The sequence below is a fragment of the Ascaphus truei genome, chromosome 5 (genome assembly GCF_040206685.1).
Source record: "Ascaphus truei isolate aAscTru1 chromosome 5, aAscTru1.hap1, whole genome shotgun sequence".
Classification (NCBI taxonomy): domain Eukaryota; kingdom Metazoa; phylum Chordata; class Amphibia; order Anura; family Ascaphidae; genus Ascaphus; species Ascaphus truei.
The window spans coordinates 39949322-39971580 of NC_134487.1; the positions used below are offsets into that span (position 1 = coordinate 39949322).

Genomic DNA, 22259 nt, shown 5'->3' on the forward strand with positions numbered 1-22259 from the left:
CAAAATGTCTCTGTAAAGCGCTACATAAAACTAGCAGCACTATACAAGAACATATTATTATTATTATTATTATTATTATTATTATAATAAAAATAAGAACTAACAATGTAATATGAAACCGAAGCAGATTAACAAAAGGGCAAGCAACATGATATTAAACAGTATTACAAGACAGAGATTGCATACGTGATAATAATATAGAACTGTCATTGACCATACAGTAAGAAGGTGGGGGAGTATTTCATGAATGTAGCTTGGGTTCAGGGTCGGGTTGATACATTCCATGTCAGTCATTTGTAAACTCTAATCTTTCCTCAAGCACATTTTTACAAGTACAGTATGACATCATTTTACCAAGGTATGCATTTAAAAACTGTTGAGGGCAAAATGAATCAACTATTTGTATATGATAATCTCTTATACAGTAGCTAAAGGCTTTCGATTTTAGACTTTTCTGAAAACGTACAGTGGAACAAAATATGGTTTATAAATAAGCTTGCTATGCCATTTGTTATATACGGTGATGGAGATGAATTGTGTGACCCAAACCATAAAAGATATCTAATATAAACAGAAGCAAGTATCCAGAGAGGCTGTGCCAGTATATCATCGGTTCGGTAATAGTCAAATCAACTGTTGGAGGATGTACAGTATCCATGACAATTGTTTGCTGATCTGTGCAAGTGTCCTTGGGGATCATAGAACATTGAGTATGTATTGAAAATGTATTATTCCATAGCAGTTCTGGATGAGGTCACAGCCATACAATTGCTCCACGTGACCCCACAACTGAAATGTGAACAAACATATTGTACGTGTGAGAAGAAAATATATTTAAATGTTTTGCGTTGCAGTCTTGATTCAGTTTAGTTTTTCAGGGGGTGGGGGGGAAGCAGACACTATCTTGGTATGTCACCATATGGACAGAACACACAAATGACCCTTTTTCAAGAGAATATATAAGTATTTTACTGTGTATTTTTGTCATATTGGATGTAGCATCGGGCTTCTCTGTCGTATGTCACAATATGGTCAGGGATTTGTACTTTTCTGTCTTTCAATATACTGGATGGCTGAAGATTGTTGTCTTCTCCTTTTTATACTACTTGGGGTGTCTTAACCCCATTAGGCTTACACTGCGCAGGTAGGTCTGTTGACATTTGATTTTATTATAATTATTGGAATCTTCACAACAATTGCCTGCTCTGCATATGTACTATTGAGACAGCAGATCGTGAATACAAATGAAAAGCATAAAAGGAAGAATGTCCTGAAAAGTTTATCAAAAGTCCTATTTAGTCATACATTTACAGATAAAACTTGACCTGAAAACATAATTTGATGGTAGAAAAGTCACTGGGACCACCTAATCTGCCCATTTTCCTATCTGTTGCAAAACCCTAGACCCTACTGGATCCCTAGCTTTCTTTCATATGTTTGAGCTCCCTTTATTAACCTTTACCTCCTGTATGTTCGGAGGCTATTGCACAGATTCACCACCCTTTCTGTGTAGAAATCCTTTATCACATTTATCTTGAGTCTGCTGCCATACAACTGTTCTTTTGTTTTAGCTGGCTCTTTTGTTCCAGCTCTTACTTTTTCTGAAATAGGCTTCCCTCCTAAGAGCGATCATGTGTGGCAGCTGTACTACACAGCAGCCATGTGCAATCATGGCCCAGAAAAAAGTAAGCGACCCAGGAGGATTAACTCTGCAGGGCCCCTGCTGAGGCTGCAGCATTAATCCTGTTGGGCCATTAAGAAACCGATACTACCCTTTTATATGAGCTGTGCAGCTGTCTCCATCACCATTTCCGTGTGCTGTCCCCAGCAGTTCTGAAGGTAAGAAGCAGTCTCCAGTTTGTCCCAACCTACTGGATGATGTAGATGCCCAAATATGGTTCTCTACATTATGAGGGGGATACTATAGGACCATATTCGGTTATCTACATCATCAAGGAGGTTAGATAGGACATTTAACACTGTCCAGCTCCCTTGATGACGTAGATAACTGAATATGGTAACAGGATTAAATATAGGCTATCATGGGATGACATAAATTCTGAAGAATAACGTATAGATATTTGAAACCGTTGCAATTAGACAGATACAATAAGGACAAACCCTTTATGTTTAGCAGGTGACAATGGACAGATATCCATTTGTCGCTCAAATTTAGGAGGGCCCCTTGATGAAGTAATTTTAGATGAAACGTGTAGGGTGCCATTTGTGTGTGTAAGTGCCACTCTATCGAGGGCAAGCTGAGAGGCAGAGAGCTGAGAGAGCAGAGACAAGAAGCCGCAAGCACCAGCGTGTACCAACGTGAGCCGGGAAACATTGTGGAGGAGTACTGATATTCCACATCCGGTTGCGGTCAGCATGGAGTGCCAGATAGCACAGCAACAGCTGCGTGGGTTCCTTTGCCAAGATGGAGCTTGAGATTGTCTCAAAAACTGCCCGATTATTGGCTTCGTTTGTGATTGTGCACTTTTTATTTGTCCAGTCCCATTAAATTCTTAAACTTTAATACACTAGGAGTGCGTATGTTCTTCTTTGTTCCTATAGATATCTTCCAAGGAATTGGTGATTCCTGTGTCCAGGCTGCAAAGACTCCGGAGGACTGTGTTACTGGGATTGTTTTTTTTTTTCACTTTTATTGATTTTTATATTTTTTTGCATTTTGCCCTGTCCATTTTTATATTTTCTTATTTTGCATACATTATTTTAGGAGCACATGGCATTGGCAGAATTATTGTTATCATTGTTTAGGTCAGTGCACCTGTTGAATTATAGACTATTGGTATTATTTATTATTAATCCTATTGGCATGTCCTTCACAGGTGTATTATAACATTTTGGTATCATAATATGGTCTAGTGAAGAGTATATTTATATATATATTTTTTTTTTGCATGTCATTTCCCAGAATCCCTTGCTGTGGTGGAAGCACTGTATGCTGGTGATAATGGTTGAAAGGCAGGGTTGCAGACCTGTCTAACACATGTGAATGTGCTCACAAGTGATATTCTTTATTGGCTATATTCTAACGGTGGAGGTTTTTTGTTGCCCTTCACCCACCATAACTTAAAATGTATATGGTAAACCTACCTAGGCTAGAAATATTGCAAAGCAAGTATAAAACAACCTCACACTGATGAGACCCATTAAGGTTGAAACATGTCTGTGAGTGGTTTGACTTGCTTTGCTAGTCCCATGCTGTGCTTAAAAGCTGTGTAAACAGCGATGCATTTGCTTATATGGGCTCCATGTGAATGGATATTCCAGGCAAAAGATGACACGTGTGCTCATTTGAATGTCATTTCCCACAATCCCTTGCTGCAGTGGAAGCACTGTATGCTAGGTGATAATGGTTGAAAGGCAGGGTTACAGACCTGTCTAAGACATGTGAATGTGCTCACAAGTGATATTCTTTAACTGCTACTCTAATAAACACTAATAATACTAAATCAATCACCAATGTGAATAATATGTGAAAGTGTCAAAAATTAATCAGATCCACATTTCAAATACCATAGAATATAAGTTCATCTGAGAAAGTAATGCATGATAAGTGCATTATCCTCTTGAGCTGCTGGTTCATAAATTACCCTCCAACGTGGGCAAAATGATACGATAATGAAATCTAAATGTAAGAATCAGCGCTTCTCTGTGTGGACTCAAGAAACGCAGAAGACAAAGGCTTAATGATTCAGGGATCTCGGCAGTGGCTCCGGTAGTGCGCAATCATGGCTCTCAGCTGGAGAATCCCTGAAGAAGCCAACAAACCGGACCGGTGAAACTTGTTGGACAGTATAGTTTTGCATCAGTTTACTATTTCTGAGGACTGGCACCGTATGAGACTATAGCCCTGGAGACCGTTTGCAAGGATTCTTAGGAGAGGTGGTTCCTGGTAATACCGAAGCTGAGAGCAGCAGCATGTGAGAGATCACGTGGAGGGAACTAAAGCTCAGAGCCGGCATCAGCTGCCCCAGCTGAGAGGTGTGAGTACGAACTACTGGAGCCACTGCTGAGATCTCCGACTGATTAAGCCTTAACGGCTGCACAGCTTGTAAGTGTGTATTGTATGCATGGCCATACTACATTCTTTTGGAACATACTACACATGATTCCTTTCTTTTCTCCTTATGTACATAGCGCTTCACAGCAGTAATACACGTGGCATAATAATATAATACATAATGGGAATAAGCAATTCAGATGAAAGTAACAATAGGAAGGGGGGTCCCTGCTCTGAAGAGCTTACAATATAAATGGTAATTAGGGAGAACTTACAGAGACAGTAGTGTTATGGTAAGTGTGTCTCTAAGGGGTCCGTGCATCTGAGATATATAGTATTTTTTGTTGTCTCCTGTGTTTTTTTGAGTCCACAGAAAGCGCTGTCACTAAATATAGTTTGTACTTTTAGAATAATAATAATAAAAAAAAAATAAAAAAACGAGATCATGCATATGCAATTACAGTCCATGAGTGTGTGACATTTGGCTACTGCAATGTGACAGATACTTACATTTGGATTTCATTATTAAAGAGGAAGTTATCAGTATCCACGGAAACGAAAAAACAAGAAGATACACAAATCTAATTTGCACTAGGACATTGTATTACGTGTTAGTAAACAAAAACAAACAACCCCCCAGAGACTCTCACAGCCACCACCAGTCTAAGTTCTTTCAAAACTAAGGCTGTCTCACATTTTAATCTGGTCTGTAACTGTTTCATACGCCCATAATATATATTATCTCTTACTGTGCACGCAATGTCTTGTATATAATGTATACCCTGTTCACTTATGTAACTATGTATTGCAACCATGTATTATTTGTCTTAACTCTGTGCCCAGGACATACTTGAAAACGAGAGGTAACTCTCAATGTATTACTTCCTGGTAAAACATTTTATAAATAAATAAAACTGAATGGGGCTCTGTTTGCAGCTCAGAGAATGTGAACTTTGGCTTTAAATGGATGTGTACAGGGCAGGCCCCCATGCCCCAACGTGAACTAATAATATTACTGATAGGCTTAGTGGCTAAATGTAGGTGACATGTATTTTTAAAACAACAATGCCCAATCCCCCAACCCCATTTTTTTTGTTGTTTTTACGTGATGAGAGCAAAAGATTAATTACAAACAAAATAGCTGTAATATATAACAATAACACAAAATATCCAGTGCCATCAGATCCCTCCTAACAAAGTTATCCACATTTTAACCCTTTCGCTGCTGGATGGGGCCTGTAGCGTACGTTGATGGTCTCTTTCACAGTGAAAGGGTTAAAGCAGAAAAACTTGAAATCTTATGTTTTTTGAATGAGTTCTGTAGTATTAGATAGGTGACTGTTTTTTTTTTGTTTTGTTTGTTTTTGTAATCAACTCTTAATGCCATTTTTCATGAGTTTTAAAAAGGCAACCCAAGCAGCACTTTATTACTGCAGTGTTTGATTTTCTTTATTTAAAAAGAATTCCCTACACTGCCGATCGATTCGTTATCCCGTGATCGATCAGCAAAGATCCCTCTTCCCTGGGTTCACTTAATGGCCACCATTCTGTTTCAATCAATCCTTCAGTCAGTGTAAGGCCGGGGCCATAGAGTCTTGATCAGGGCGGAGGCGCGCTGACGCTGAGGCTCGCCTACTGAAGTCTGCGCGATTGCATGGACTTGCAGGCGAACCAGCGTGTGCGAAGGGAGCCGGGGGGGAGGTGGTTGGAGGCGGGGCAGTGACATCGCTGGGCCAATCGCCCGCGACGCACTGACATCAACGTCACAGCGCCGTGACGTGGACGCTGCTTCAGGCTGATTGGATATTTTCAGCCGACAGCACGCTGAAAAACAGCTTGGCTTTCGGCTGAAAATTCCAAAGCCTCAGCACGCCTGCGGACGCTTGCGTGAGCCCCCTCTCAAGGCATCCTCATTGAGGATGAAGGGGCTCAGCGCGGAGCGTCCGCACGGCTCAGCGCGGCCTGTCCTATGGACTCGGCCTAACTCAGCAGATACAATGTGTCCTTGTAACATTGACTATTGTTACAGTTTACAGCTCAAACGGCTAGGAACATTTAAAACAAATGATCACAAACAGGAAAGTGTTGCAAAGATCTTGCATTGCTTGGGATGTGGGCTCAAACCTGCTATAGAAATCAAAGGATGCTCAGTATATTCAACACTTTCCTGTTTGTAATAATTTGTTATCAATGTTTCCAGTAGTTTGAGCTGTAAACTGTAACACTAGATAATGTTACCTTAGTAATATAAGGATTTATTGGAGCTCCTGAGTTACACTGAATGAAGGATTGATTGAAACTGAAAGGCGGCCATTATGTTAGGCACAGAATCAGGATTTTTACAGATTTATAACATGAGAACCAAATGATTTCCATCTTAGGTAAGATTACAGTGGCAGATTGGCAGATTTCCCATTAGGACCGTTAGGCCCGGGCCTAGGGCAGCAAAATTTGGGGGGCGGTAAAAATGTCTGCCAAATGTCCCCCCCTCCCCCCACCCTCCCATATTCTTTTGCCGCGCTCTCGGGCCTCTCAGGCCTGATGGGAAGTCACAGCTGTTGCGGCCGCCTCTTTACCTGCAGCCCACCTTCTCATTCTAAACCGCAGCGTCAAATGACGCCGCGGATGTCACCACCATGACGTCTCACGGCGTCTCGTTGCCATGGCAACGCGACGTTGCAGCGTCAAATGACATCATGTTACCATGGCAACATGACACCGTGCGTCATTTCACAACGCGGTTCAGAAGGAGGAGGGGGGGGGCGGCAACAAGGAGGCGGCCGCCACAGCTAAGTGCCATGGGGCGGTGGATTTTGAAACCCGCCACTGGGTAAGAATGTAGAATTATACATTGCCACATGCGTTACGTATAAAAATAATAAGAAAAAGGAGGTGGAAAGTAATATTGCTGCTTTAAGCTGAAGCAACTCTCTCTAGTTACTGTGTGAAAGTGCTTTTTCCCAACATGGAGAGAGAGCCTTTTATAGCACCTGGACATGCAGCCTGCCTGGGCAGCCCAGCTGTGAGTTAGGCCGCGGACATGGTAATACCAGCCACGCTCCTCAGCGATTGTGCTCAGCCCCGCCTGCTCAAGCAGGAGCTTGTTTGCATCCTGTCAGACGAGGCAGCAAGTGCGTTTGGGAGGCGGGACTGAGGCGGGGCCGAGGGCGGGTCTAGTCCCTCGTTCCTATTGGCTGTTTGCGGTCACGTGACCGGCCCTCCGCTCCTGTAAGCGCGAAAACTTAAATTAATCTGTCGGCTGCAATTCAGCACGCCTCCGCACGTGCCTTCTAAAGTCTGCTAAAGCCAAACACATACCAGATGCAGGAGGTAAGTGTGCTGGCTCAGCACAGTATTTTTTACCATATTCAAGGCCTTACACTGGTGTTGTGCTTCCAGCAGCTCTGCACTGCCCCCTTTTCATTCTTACCTGTCACCCACAGGTGTAACAAAATAGAGCAATTGTTTCATTTTTACACTTTCAATCTGGTGTCTCCTGTACCTGAGGGGCATCTTTACACAATAATCAGAGCATATGAAGTGTGTTATTCAGCACAGACTTTCATTTGAGCGGATTTGTTCCGATTTTCCAGCTACAAATATGACGATGAAGATTTTTTTTCACAGCAGATAGTCCTGTACATTTCCTCAAAGGGTTAATTTCCATGGTAACACAGTCCTTTCGGGTTGAAAAAAAGACATATGTCCATCAGCTTCAGCGAAACCAAATTGCTCTTCGAATTTTAAACGCAAATGAAATGAATGATTGTTCCAATATACTTTTGCTGCAGCTACGGGAAGTGTACTGTGGCATTTCTAAATCTGTAATCAAATGAATAATCAATGTGGTCGAAGCTTCCTTCCTGTTACTAGCTGCACTTCCTCTGCAACTGGATGAAAAGGAGAGAAAAAAAGCAGAACAGCTTTGACACACTTCGGATATGCAACAGTACACAGTCTCAGTGTAGCCGGCAAATCCTAAACAAATGAGTCTTCTTCAGCAGCCTAACCTCTCCCTTATAAACAGGTAATTATTTCTACACAACGCATCAGATTTTTGAGATTGGGAAGGCACAGTACAGCAAGATCCTAATAGGAAGGATATAGTGGGCTTCAGGTTGCCAGATGTTTCTTTAATGTATAAGTGTCAGTACATAGTCTTTCTAATCTTCTATTCTTCTGCGTGCAAAATCGCTTCCTTGTGCAGACAATGACCCAGATACATCACGCAATGGTAAGGAAAACTGGAGTTGTTATCTCCAAACATTAGTACATTTTTGGTCAACTGGCATGCAAGTTGACCAAAAATGTACTTATGTTTGGAGATAACAACTCCAGTTTTCCTTACCACTGCTTGATGTATCTGGAGCAATCACGGGTATATTGAAATTGCTCTAGAAACCTATAGGACATAAGATGAACACATTCACAATTCCTGCAATTCAACATAGCGAACAAATAATGACTTGTCTTATTATATTTAACGTGTATTATTAAAGATGCAATGGGGACTCAAGTTGCTATCTAAGGAATGGTGAAATATAATGAAGTTATAAACGAAATAGGAGAGGATGCATGACCATTTATTGTTCTAGGCTCATTCGTGACAATGCGGTGGTTTTACCAGAATATCTCATTAGTATAGGTAGTGTACAGTATGTAGAAATTCAGAGGAAAATATTGTTTTGCACCAATATATGTAGGAGTAATACTGCTGTTTGGATGTCATTTAAACAATCTGGTTTGCAGTTTTGGGTAATATTTGCTGATGAAGCTCTTGATATTAACATAGTGATACAGACACATTTATGGATCAGACCTGAATATGTATAAGGAATTTTCCTTAATATTTCTGCATTCTAAGTTAGCATTTATAAGTGACAGGACAAGTTTGCCAACAAGGAATGATTCCGAAATCAGAAAATGATTCAGCTTTCCCTTATACTGTGTATTAGACTAGATATATATTTTTTCAAGAAAAAGAAAATAAGTAGGGCCACTTGTGAACTGGTGTGAAATGAATTGTATATAATATAATATATGTGATATTATATGTGTGTGATAAAGTGAAAAATATTATTCTAGAAAATATGATCTAACCTGTGTAATGATATGGTGTATTCCTATTAGTGAAATGCAAGATAGCTAGAAAAACAAACAAAAAAACACACTCTAAAAATACATAATAAAGAGTGTAAATGCATATAATAAATTCCAAAGTAGAAAATCATGTGCAAAAGTCCAACCCTTAATTGAGTCCTGATAAGTTCAAAGGGACAGAATAAAAGTCCAGGGGTCCAAGGCTGCTCTCAGATGGAAGAACCAATTCCAGTGGAGATTCTATAGAAACGAAAAGAAAACAGAGAGCCCACGCCCCATAGCGTAAAATTGTACATTTAATAAAAATATGGGATTGGGGGAGGGAAAAGGAACACTCACAAAGGTAATAAAAAACCAAGCGATTTGTGATAATAATCACCGCCAAGTCGTTTCTACTGGCGTTCCAGATGGCGCTTTTCGGATCTAGTGTGTGCCAAAGCTTTTTTCCAGCGTTAGTTGTTTTTTGTTTTGTTTTCAAATAATGTTCAAGCCTATTTTTAGTTGTTGATATATTATTTTTTATTAATAGCGCCTTATTTAGTTGGTCTTATTACTCCCAGGTCCATTTCCACAAAGTTCTGTTAGGTGTTATTAACCTAACTTAAAGTCCACGTCAAACGTCACAGCATATTTATCAGACATCTTCGGTGTGTTCACAGGTATCCAGTGAAGAAGAAGAATCAGGCACACGGTCTTAATCATCAGTGAAAGGGGTTTAATGTGCCAAGGAATCCAACGTTTCGACAGTAATACTGCCTTTCTCAAGGTGTAGGCTCACCTTGAAAGGCAGTATTACTGTCGAAACGTTGGATTTCTTGGCACAATAAACCCCTTTCACTGATGATTAAGACCATGTGCCTGATTCTTCTTCTTCACTGGATCACATTGGGACGTCAGGAGCTCCCCAGGACCAGCGCACCGGCGGTTAAGTACCCCGCTATCACCTATGTATTGGAGTGCGTGCACTACCATCATTTCACAGGTATCTCCCCATGTAGCATAGAGCAGTGGTGCTCAACTTCAGTCCTCAAAACCACCCAACAGGTCAGGTTTTAAGAATATCCCTGATTCAGCACAGGTGGCTCAATTAGTGGCTCAGTATTCGATTAAGCTACCGATGCTGAAGCTGGGATATTCTTAAAGTGTGACATGTTGGAGGGTCTTAAGGACGGGAGTTGAGCACCTCTGGCTTAGAGAACTGTTTTGAGAGGTATGGAAGTCAATACGTACTCAAAATTAGTCTCTTTTTCTCCCTCACTCTTTTTTCGGCAAAAGCCCATTTTTAGGATCCTGGGTAGGAATAAGGGTAAGACACTTAACAATGTTATTCTACAATAATGTGATATTAAACTTATGCTAATAAGATTTAGAATGGCTGTTCTTTTTGTATATTTGCTTTGTGGATACTCGTTAACCTCCGTAAAACTTGAGTTGTTCTAGGGAACGTCTTGTTAGAAGTCCAGCTTTAGCAGATAGAAGGGTTAGGGGTTCTTCCCCCCTCTCCCCCAAACACTGGATGTAGGCATGACTTTCCAATTAAAGTTACTAATTATAAGAAGGGGTTTCTATTAAACATACTCACTGTGTTCTAAAGTACCCAACAAAATGGAGGAAACTACATATTCTATTTTTATTTTTATTTCTAGCTTGCTTCTGGCATGGAGTTGGAGAATTATGAACAGCCTGTTGTTTTGAGAGATGAAAACAAACGAAGAAGAAGAATAATGAGGCCCCATTCTGTGACATGCAACATATTCTCCATGGAGCTCATTCCCATAGAGTTCATTCTTCCTACAAGTCATAAACATAACAAAGCACCAGATACAATTCGCCTAGAAATAGCTGGCAACTGCACCGTTGAACAGATGAAAGCGCAGGTCTGGATGCATGCTATCGAAAAAAGCCACAACAGTGATTTTTACCACAGAGTTACCCCAGACCAGTTTCTTCTGCAGTATCAGAAAAAGGGACAATTGTATGAAATATATGACAAACATCAGGTAATACAAACATTAGATTGTATTGTTTACTGGAAGGTTTTACAGAAAACTGTGGGCAAGATTTATATTGTCCAGAAAGAGAAAACCTCAGAAGAAACCCTAGAGTACCAGAGAAAATTAAATAATTTGATCGGGTATGATGTCACAGATGTAAGCAATGTCCATGATGATGAGCTAGAATTTACCCGTCGCAGATTAGTTACACCACGAATGCTTGAGCTGTCCAGCAGAGATGCCAGGTTGTATTCCATGGATCCCTGGCTTATCTCCAAACCACTTCCAGAATATTTGAGTAAAAAGATTTCCTCCAATAGCATTTTTATCATCATACACAAAGGAATGACGAGCCATACAATACGAGTTTCCATTGATGACACACCAGATGTAATACTTCAAAGCTTCTTCACAAAGATGGCGAAGAAGAAATCTTTGCTGGACATTTCAGAAGAGCACAATGAGCTGGATTTTGTTCTCAGGGTTTGCGGGAGAGATGAATATATCATCGGAAATGCACCAATCGTAGATTTTCACTGGATACGGCACTGTATTAAAAATGGGGAGGAGATACATCTTGTTCTGGATGTTCCACCTGATTCATCTCAGGACAAAGTCCAAAAGGAAGAGTGGCCACTGGTTGATGACTGCACAGGAGTCACGGGATATCATGACCAGCTTACCATTGGAGGAAAAGATCATGAGAAGATATTTACCATATCACTTTGGGACTGCAACAGAAAGTTTAGGGTAAAAATTATTGCTATTGATATCCCTGTCTTGCCAAGAAACACTGAGCTCATTATTTTTGTGGAAGCGAACATTCAACATGGACAACAGGTCCTTGCACAGAGGAGAACTACGTGCAAGCCTTTTACTGAAGAGGTTCTATGGAACATGTGGCTTGAATTTGATATAAACATTAAAGACTTGCCAAAAGGAGCTCTTCTAAATTTCCAGATATATTGTGGTAAAGCTCCTACAGTCTCTACAAAGACAAGCATACAGTCACCTGACTCTTCAGGGTCAGACTCAAAATGCAAAAACCAGCTTCTTTACTATGTAAATCTTTTGTTAATAGATCACCGGTTCTTATTAAGACAAGGGGAGTATGTGCTTCATATGTGGAAAATACCAGGTAAAGGAGAAGAGCAAGGAAGCATTAATGCAGATAAACTTACGTCTGCAACAAATCCTGACAAAGAAACTTCTATGGCGATTTCTATTAGTCTAGACAAATACTGTCACCCAGTTGCACTGCCTAAACACAAGTCAGCATCTGATCCTGAGCAAGACAGGGTAAGATCTGAAATGCCCAATCAGCTTCGCAAGCAACTTGAAGAGATCATAGCCACAGACCCATTGCATCCTCTTACTCCAGAGGACAAAGAATTGTTGTGGCATTTCAGATATGAAATCATAAAACACCCTGACGGATACCCTAAATTGCTAAGTTCAGTAAAGTGGGGACAGCAGGAAACGGTAGCCAAAACATACCAGTTGCTCAGTAAAAGAGAAGCATGGGATGATTGCTCTCTAGATGTTGGGCTAACAATTCAACTTCTTGACTGTAACTTTTCAGATGAAAATGTACGAGCAATGGCAGTTCAGAAATTGGAAAGTCTGCAAGATTATGATGTCCTGCATTATCTTTTACAACTGGTTCAGGTAGGGAAAAATTTACATAATGGCACATGTAGTATAATTCCTCATGTATATTCATTTGCATGAGCACAAAAGCTCTTTGAAATTGCATTAGTGAACTTTAACTATATATATTTGATCTCTGTTTTCATTCTCACTTCCCTATGTTCTGTCTGGGGTTCTCCTTCCACATAAAATGTGTTCTTTGTTCCTATCAAAGATACTTCTTTTGCTATCCAACATGTGAAATAAGCACACAAAAAAACATCTCCAAGAGTTTTGTATTCCGTTTAGATGCTGAAAAAGCTTTTGACTTAACATGGCATCATCTTTTAAACTCTGTAGAAAATGTTGGAATAAGTGGCAATTTAAAAAAAAAAGTGTTGCAACACCTATATCAAACTGTCATAAGCTTTCAAAATAAAAAAGGGGACGAGACAAGGATGTCCATTATCGCCCTTGCTGTTTGCCATTGCGTTAGAGCCACTTGCCAACAAATTGAGTTAAAATAGGTAAACAGGAACTAAAAATAGCTTTATTTGCAGATGATATGCTGCTATTTTTCTCACATCCCAAAAAAAATCCAGGCCAGCCATTTTAGCATTTGGTAAATTTTGCTGATATAGAATCAATTTGAACAAATCAGAAGTGTTGGTTAGACCATAACGATGAGTGGAAGGTATATGAATGCAGAGGGATCGCTTTTAAAATAGCAAAAACCCATATGAAATGTTTAGGCATCAATATTCCTACTGATTTCTCCAAATTATATACACTCAGTTACTCACCACTTTTTGTTAGTGTGGCAAAGGATATGGAGGGATGGGTTAATCTTAATCTCTCTATGTTGGGCAGATGCGCTATTGTTAAATAAACTTTCCAAAGATTATGTAGAAATGACTAATGCTACTATTACTAATTAGCATGAATTACATCAACGTTTAACAAAATTATGCAAACTTTATTTAGAAAAACAAAAAACACAGAATAATTTTTTTAAATGTTTATTCTATAACCGCCCTCACCCCCCTCTGACCCCCATTCCCCAAGAGGGTGGGTGATCGTGTTGGGTACATGCTTGTGGAAAGGCGAGGAGGGGGATGAGTGAGATCTGAAATAAAGGGACGCCCCGAGATTAAAAAAACCCTTTAGTGGTGCCCCTGCTCAAAAGCAGTTCTAGAGGTATTTTAGTCATTCATTTGGCAAGTGAAATAAAAATAGCCACCACTAATGTCATTGCTGTTGAGCTAACAAAGAAGGGGAGCACTGCTTGGATGTGCAATAGTCCTCTTAATCACTGACTGAGCAGCACTGACATCCCTGGGGGGTTTTCTTCAGCTGTGTGTCTTGTGAGACCTCATCTTCCTCCCCCTTCTCACATACCTTGCTCTCACTCCTCTATTTCTTTCCTCACACTCCTGCATTCTTTCCCTCCCCATGGTTTTCTTTCCCCTCTCCTGCCTCTTACTCCACCTCTTACTCTCCCCCTTCCACCACTCCCCCTACCTATCTTAAACCCTCACCTCTCACTCTCTCACTCAATAACCCCCTCACCACACTCAATAACCCCCTCCCCTCCTCACACAATAGCCCACCCTCCTCACACTCAATAACCCCCTCACACTCAATAACCCCCCACCCCATCACCCAATACACACACAATAATCCTCCCCTTCCCCCCCCCCCCCCCCAAATCCGGTAGGTGTCTCTGTGATCGGTAGATATATTGAGGCTTGCCACATCCAATTTTGTTCGTATTGCTGAATTCGCACCAAAACAGTGTCACGTCACTTCTGGCTTGGGGCTGAAGTTAAGTTATATTAATCACCTAATACAACAGCGAGATACACTCATTGAAAAAGCGCCAAACGCGCAAAACGCGTTAGAGTAACTGGTCTGTTTTTCCATGTTGTCACCAGAGTAAATAAAGGTCTTTTTAATTTAGTCTTTTGTTTGTAGCCCCATATCTTTGCTATGCTGTGCTCCGCTTTTTTTATCCACTGGATTCCTCTTTACATGTAAGTATGTATACCTTTTCAAAGCAACATTTTTATGGCAAGCAATCTTCAAAAAAAGTGTGCTTTATTCTTATAGTAACTTCCAAAACAATTGAATTAAAGATTGTTGACCACAATATAATGCATTTTCTTTTCTTCTTACACCCTGTATAGGTTCTATATCTTGGTTACTAAAAACGTAAAGTATTGTTTCTTTTCTTTTTAGGCGGTGAAGTTTGAACCATATCATGACAGTGCTTTATCCAGGTTCCTGCTGAAACGCGCATTAAGAGTAAGACATTACTTCATGCAAGATTTCATGCTTGGGGAAATATAATTATTATGCTGCATATTCCATACTCATTTTCTTCTTATGTTATATTGAGCAGACTAGGCCACCTACCACAGTCCTGATTTTTCTGGATGTTCTATATCAGGAAGCATTCAAAATGTGTTCTGGACATGACCACTAAAACTGCCGAGGCCTCTCCAATTTTCTTCTTGCACAATGGCCACAAGTCTGCTGATTCCCTATTTACTGTAATATGTGACTTATTAACTTGCAAGAGTCATATCACCGATTCAACTGAATGTTCCCTATGTGTGGTGGCAGTTGGGAACACTGTTTCTCCAGTTTAACACAATACTGATTATGACTACTGTGACAGCACGGCCTCATGGTAGGGTCAGTAAGAGTCCACACAGTGTACTTTAGGCTGTAACAACCCCCTATGGTGGTTTTATTTTTCCGCAGCAACAATACAGTATTGAACACGCTGTCCCTTTAAGGCAAAAAAAACAAACCCATAAAAATAAAGCCTACTCCACTTTAGGGAGGCAAGCTACATAGCCATGGCCCTAACTGACCAACTGGGTAGCTAAGGTAACTTTCAGTTTTAAACATCATAAAATGTAACGTACAAGATATAAAGTCCTTATCTTAAGGTGCTGGGAAATCCATTCCAGGAGTCACTAGGTTTTCCCTCTGAATACTTGCAGAAGGGGGCAGCTCTGATTACTCAATAGCCTGGAACTCCAGTTCCTGGAGATTCCGTTCCTGGGTGTGGGTCCCAGCAGGCCCTGCACCAACAGGCCTGGGGAACGGTACCGACCAGCGTCCTTACTGGGGAAAGTCTCTCTTCTGGCAGCTTGCTTTTAAAAAACCCTTGCAGTCAGGAGTTCAGTCTGCATTAATTAGGTGCACCTTGAGCTTGCCTCTCCAGAGGTGTTTAACCTCCAGCATGCTGGAAAGCACACATAGTGAACCTCTCTCTGACCTACATAGACAGTGACTCTGTCACACTACACACTTCTATCTTCAGTGTCTATGGCTTTTCTACTTGTTCTGCAGAAACCTTAAAACCCAATGTGACTCCCCTGAAATTATTATAGCTCTGAAACCATTCTTCTGCCCACAGCCATTTCCAGACAAGTATACAAACCTTTACTGTGGGGATAACATTGCCTGATGTTTATAACTGTGGTTTAGAGAGCAGCAGTGAATGCCCCATACAAAATAAACATAGAGACCAATAACAGTTTAATAGCTTAGCTTGGTTTGGCGAATGAAGCCACAACTCTATTATACAATGTAACATTTTATTTCAACGTGTTTCCCTTTCCAGAGTAAACGGATCGGACACTTCTTGTTTTGGTTTCTGAGAAGTGAGATTGCTCAGTCCATGCATTATCAACAAAGGTTTGCAGTCATTCTGGAAGCGTATCTGAGAGGTTGTGGCACTGCAATGCTGCATGATTTTATGAAGCAGGTTCAAGTAACTGAAGTTCTGCATAAAGTCACTATGGAGATCAAATTGGTTTCTGCTGAGAAGTATGATGTAACTTCACAAGGTATGCTTTGTTCTGTTTGTTATATGTTAAAGCCCATTTATATGGTAAAGAACATTTAATGAATCATATGCCTTCAGCAACTGGATGCATTAAACCAGTGGTGTCTAGTCTTTTTTTGGTTAAAGAACCCTATAATTATATTGTGAAATTCTGTGGAACCCCAACCCTCTCTAATAGTGTGTCTGAGATCAGATGCATTGTAAGGAACCTCAACCCTCTCTAATAGTGTGTCTGAGATCAGATGTAAATTATTCTGTATTTGGTACAATTTTCAAATGACCTGAAAATTGCAGGAACCCCTTTAGGGATACCCATAGCACTCAAGGGATCCTAGGAACCACGTTGAAAAACACTGCATTAAACAATGATGGTTACATGTGGTCTTTAAATCACATATCCAACATCCCACTACGATGGAAAAGTTCCACGGTTCAATTTTATTTTTGCACAAACTGCATGGACTTTATCTTCAACCCCTACTGTTAAGCACAATCCTACACGTATTAATAGGGTATCTATTTATGACCAGTGTAGCCTCTAAAGGAAAGTTCAAACCTATAAATGTTCTAGAAAACCGTCTCAATTAAATATTACTCTCTAACTCAAGGCCATGTAGGTAGCATTTCTCTCATACTTAATTTAGATCAAATAAAAGTATCACTTGTGAGCACATTCACATGTCCGAGACAGATCTGCAACCCTGCCTTTCCCCATTATCTCTTCGCGTACAATACTTCCCCTGCATCCAGGGATTCTGGGTAATGATATGCAAATGAGCACTCTCAGTGAGTCACTTTTTACTTATTTTAATTTAGTTTTACCTTCTACTTAATTTAGAAAGCACATTCGGGGTGGTGTATCAACTGGAAAATAGTTTGATATGACTCCGTATACTAATTTTCTGCTTGTGCTTCTGTGAAATGTAACAGAGCTTGTGACATCTGTATGCATATATCTTTATTTATATAGCGCCATTTATGTACATTTTATGTACATGGCGCTTCCCAGCAGTAATGCACGCGACATAATAATATAACACATAATTGGAACAAGCGCTTCAGACATAAAAGTACATTAGGAAAAAGGAGTCCCTGCCCCGAAGAGATTGCAATCGAAATGGTAGGTGTTCTGGTAAGTGCGTCTGCAAGGGGCCAAGCTCGAAGTATGAAGTGTATAGTATCAGCCACGGAGCTACTCATATGCTTCGTTATGGAGATGGGTTTTAAAATGGGTCTTAAAGGTTGGATAGAGAGGGTGCTAGTCGGATATTACAGGTAAGGGCATTCTCAAAGACATCCTCAAAGCAGAACGCAAGAGTAGATTGTTAACCAAATAAGTTTACGCGACCTTAGCCGTTACAGATATTTTTCTTGCCACTAGTAACCGGTGAAAATGTGATGCACAATGGCACACCAGTGTAAACGTCATATTAAAATGTGTGCGTTAAGCAACTCCTCCTATGGACATCACCACACCATTCACATTGACAATGATGCTGTTTGCATCATGGGTTTTTTCAGCTCATTATTTAACATTTTACAATACAAAACACATCAAAGAAATTTGGGGTATATAGAAAATGTGAGTGTTGGCCTCAGTTTTACTTAAAATTTGACTTTATGCATCACCTTCATTGCATCCCAAGGAGTCGCGGAGCCTTTTCCAAATATAGTAAATACTATCATATGTTTTTATCAATGCCCTGAAAACCCTAATGTATTTTATTATCTTTCTCAGTGATCACGCAGCTCCGACAAAAACTTGAGAAACTACAAAGTTCGAAGCTTCCAGAGAGCTTTCGAGTGCCCTATGATCCAGGGCTAAGAGCTGGGGCGCTGGTGGTAAATAAACACCCTGCTTTCTGTTTGTTAAGGCATTTATATTATTATTATTAGAAGTGATATGCAGTGCAATATATCCAGGCATCCCTGGCTTTTAGTCTCATTCCACTATGCAACAAAGTATTCTTGTACAACAAAATACTCTTCCTATTGTATTATCTTGTACAGCTGTATGTGTGCTACATATATTAACAGTAATTCAGTTTGTGCTGGGGGTGGGGTTGACATAACTTTGTGGGGTCTCTGGATATTTTTTATAATTGTAAATGGATTTGGTTTCAGCTGGTGGGGAATTTTGTTGAACATTATCTCTTAATCTAGCTGTCACCCCTGTTCAATTTCTATCCCCTTTACTGAGCTACAGTGGAATGGCCTATCGCACTCGGCACAAAACCTGCTTTCACCATTCTTATCCTCTGATGTCCTGGTTCTGTTGACCAACGGCAGGTGGCAGCTCGCACTGTCAGTATCAGCATGTTCAAAATAAGTTTGAAAAAAAAGAATAATTTGGGAGGAAGGGAGAAGTCGCTGCATTCAAACCACAAAGGGGACATAGTGTGGTTATTATGTCTATCTGATTTTTCTTTTATAATAGGTGGAGAAATGCAAAGTGATGGCCTCAAAGAAGAAGCCGCTGTGGCTTGAATTTAGATGCGCTGATCCGACCGCTTTATCAAACGAAACAATTGGAATCATCTTTAAGCATGGAGATGACCTGCGGCAAGATATGCTTATTTTGCAGGTAACATTTATCTGCATTATTAGTATAACAGGGTATGTCCCATAATACCTTTCTTTCCCCACATAGTATATCTGCTATGTAAGTCCTGTTAAGTTACAGGCAGTAGCAGGTTATGGGCCAGTGACCCCCCTTCTGCTATCCTAGAAAGTGAAGGAAGGTGGTGACTCATGGCCTGTGTGCAGCCCGTTAGAGGTGGGTACAGTCCATGAGCCCACCCCTTCTAGAGTTTTCTAAGGAGGAGCATTAAAGTTAGGAGAGTCTGCCTCTACTCCCCAAGGAGAGAGGAAGGGCTGTTAGCCTCTCCCATTGTGAGGATGAGCTGGCCCACTCTAGGTCCAAGAGGCCTAGAGAACACCAAGACTCAAGGCCGCACACTACCGGGGCAGCACCATCTAGAAGTCATGGGACTTCAGAGAAAGACCATGCTGCTATGAAGAACTGCTGCCAGTATACACCACAATAAATCCTGTTCAACTATACCTGTGCCTGGTGTCAGATCCTGGGCAGGAGGGGTAAGGAGTGCAGTGATGGGGGCCAACACCCATACACCCTGGGTTCCATCACAGCTGGAAACGCTGAAACACCAAGAGAAGAAGAACACAGGGATCCACCTAAGCCTGTCCTGTCATGTCTCATTACCACCTAAGGAGACGACTCAGTACTCCTGCAGCCTACAGGTATAGCACCACACACCTGGTAATGCGTGTAGATCCCCAGTCCTGGTCCCTATATGAGATTGGGGGTGATGGGGAAACAGTGTTACATTAGTATAGCCTCCTCAAACGTTTCAGTAAACACTTGTACATAGTGCACAGAGTCTTACAGGTTGTGCTAGCACGTGCTCAGGACCACTTAAGCGTTGCACAGCATAAAGGTACAACTAGCCATTTCAGTGGCGGATTTTCCATTAGACCCGTTAGGCCCGGGCCTAGTGCGGCAAAATTTGTGGGTGGCAAAAATGTCCGCACCCATATACGGGGAAGGCAGTTAGCTGTGGCAGCCGCCTCCTTGCTGCCGCCCTCCTTTTGAACCGCGGCATCAAATGACGCTGCAGACGTCACTAACGTGATGTCAGACAGTGTCCCGTTACCATAGCAACACGACATCACAACGTCAAATTGTCGTGCCATGCGACGTCACGTTGGTGATGTCCACTACGTCATTTGACGCTGCGGGAGAAGGAGGGCGGCCTCCACAGCTAAGTGCCGAGGAGTTGAAATCTTCACCTTGTCCAAATTTCTGACGTTTACATTTGTCACTACCGAAGGTTTCAATCAACCACATCAAATTCGGTAAAATAGCCCCAAAACTGTCTCTGCTGACTGTTTGAAGAATAGAAAAGATTTGGCATCTGAAGAACTGAATGATGTAAATAATAACAAAGAACTTTAAAAGTAACAACCTTAAAAAAACAAAGCTGTCAACTACAGTATGTGATTGTCACCGCATGATTTGCACTTCAAGGGTGTGTGTTTAAATGCAGAGAAAATATAGAGAGAATTTATTACCTCTAGTGTAAATGGTTAGAAGCCAGAAAGTTATGCTACCTTAAAGTAGGATTTCATGATGTAAATTGAATGGGGAAAAAGTGATGCACAATGTGATACCTCTAATTATTATCTGTGTGTCATCTCATGATACAGCTCAACCCCCTTATAACGCTGTGCTTGGGGTCCAAAGAATCACATCGCGCTATAAGCGGATCGCGTTAGAAATAATGTACAATTGTATGCATTGTACAATAAAGTATTTAAGATACCAATCATCGTGTTGTAAAGTATTCATAAATACGAAAACTGGGAGCCGCGCTTGCATCGCGCTATAAGCGGATTTGCGTTGTAACGTGGCGTAGCTAGACATGCCCGGGCAGCTGCAGGATTTAGCCGGTTTGCACCGGTTCATGCGAACCTGTTACTAAAATTTCACAAGTTTGCCGAACCGGTGCTTAATTTTGTTTCCTGGGGTGGCGGGCGGCGTCTACCAGCATCTTTTCCCTACTTAGCGTCACAATATGGCCACGCGGAGTCAAAAGGCACCGCGTTGCCATGCCAACGGGAACGCCACGTGATGTAATCGGATCACATGACATCCGTTGCTATGGCAACAAGACGCTACGTGACGTCATGATGTTTCCCGGCATCGCCTTGTCATGGCAATGCGGCCCCGTGTGACGCCGCGCAGCCATTTTGAGAAGATATGGAGGGAAAACATGCTGGTAGATGCCTCCCGCCGCCCATCAAGGTAAGAACCAGTTATTAAAAATGTTCAATTCCACCATTGTGCGCGGGCCCCCGGGCAAACATTTTTTCAGGGTCCCATTATAAGTGAACATATTCCGTAGATTCAAAATTAAATATACCGCACACATATAAATATAGATTCAATATAAAATATAGATGATTCATGTACTCACCATTTATTTTTAAGTCAGAAGTTCCATTTCTGCACTTTTCGGTCAGCAAACACGTCAAAGATGTGTTCAATTAGGCCGAGAGTGCGGCAAATGTATATGGGGGCGGACATTTTTGCCTCCCCCAAATTTTACCGCCCTAGGCCCGGGCCTAATGGAAATCCGCCACTGGGTAAAGTAGAAGGTGGGAACTTCTCAGCACCCAGCCACAATGAAATAGCTTTATTTTCTCCACTACTTTTCGGCTTCTTTCTCCAAAGTTGTGTAAAATTCACCATACACTTTAAATCAGCATAGTAATATAAGATAATACGGACTCCAATTTTTTTCTCCCTCCCCCATCCTCTCTCTCCCCCCATCATCTCTTCCCCTCATCATCAGCACTCTCTCCCTCTCTCCCCCCCCCCCCACTTTTTTTCTCTTTCCCCCTCTTTTTCTCTCGATTTCCCCCCTCCCCCTCTCTCTCTATTTTTCTCTTTTTCCCCTCTCTATCTTTTTCTCTTGTTCCCCCCTCTCTTCCCCTTCTCTCTTTTCCTCCTCTTTTCTTTTCTCTCTTCTTCTCCCCCTCTCTCTCTCTTCTTCCCCGTCTCTTCTTCACTCTCTTCTTCCCTCTCTCTCTTCTTCCCTTTCTCTCTCTCCTTCCCTCCTTCTCTCTCTCTCTTTTC

At 41.2% G+C, this 22259-nt stretch overlaps 1 protein-coding gene across 3 annotated transcripts in view; it reads left to right on the plus strand.

Moving 5' to 3' along the window:
- Nucleotides 1–22259, plus strand: part of PIK3CG (phosphatidylinositol-4,5-bisphosphate 3-kinase catalytic subunit gamma) — an 86699-nt gene that overhangs the window by 21233 nt on the left and 43207 nt on the right. Inside the window, exons 1-6 of one of the 3 annotated variants that reach the window (XM_075599703.1) lie at nucleotides 3982–4066; nucleotides 10762–12777; nucleotides 14977–15042; nucleotides 16376–16601; nucleotides 18339–18442; nucleotides 19038–19184. In XM_075599703.1, coding sequence (XP_075455818.1) covers nucleotides 10774–12777; nucleotides 14977–15042; nucleotides 16376–16601; nucleotides 18339–18442; nucleotides 19038–19184 — 2547 coding nt within the window. In that variant the 5' untranslated portion in view covers nucleotides 3982–4066; nucleotides 10762–10773. Of the gene's footprint in view, nucleotides 1–3981; nucleotides 4067–7808; nucleotides 8043–10761; nucleotides 12778–14976; nucleotides 15043–16375; nucleotides 16602–18338; nucleotides 18443–19037; nucleotides 19185–22259 lie in introns of those variants that run through there. The other 2 variants (XM_075599702.1, XM_075599701.1) reach the window with 2 other exon arrangements.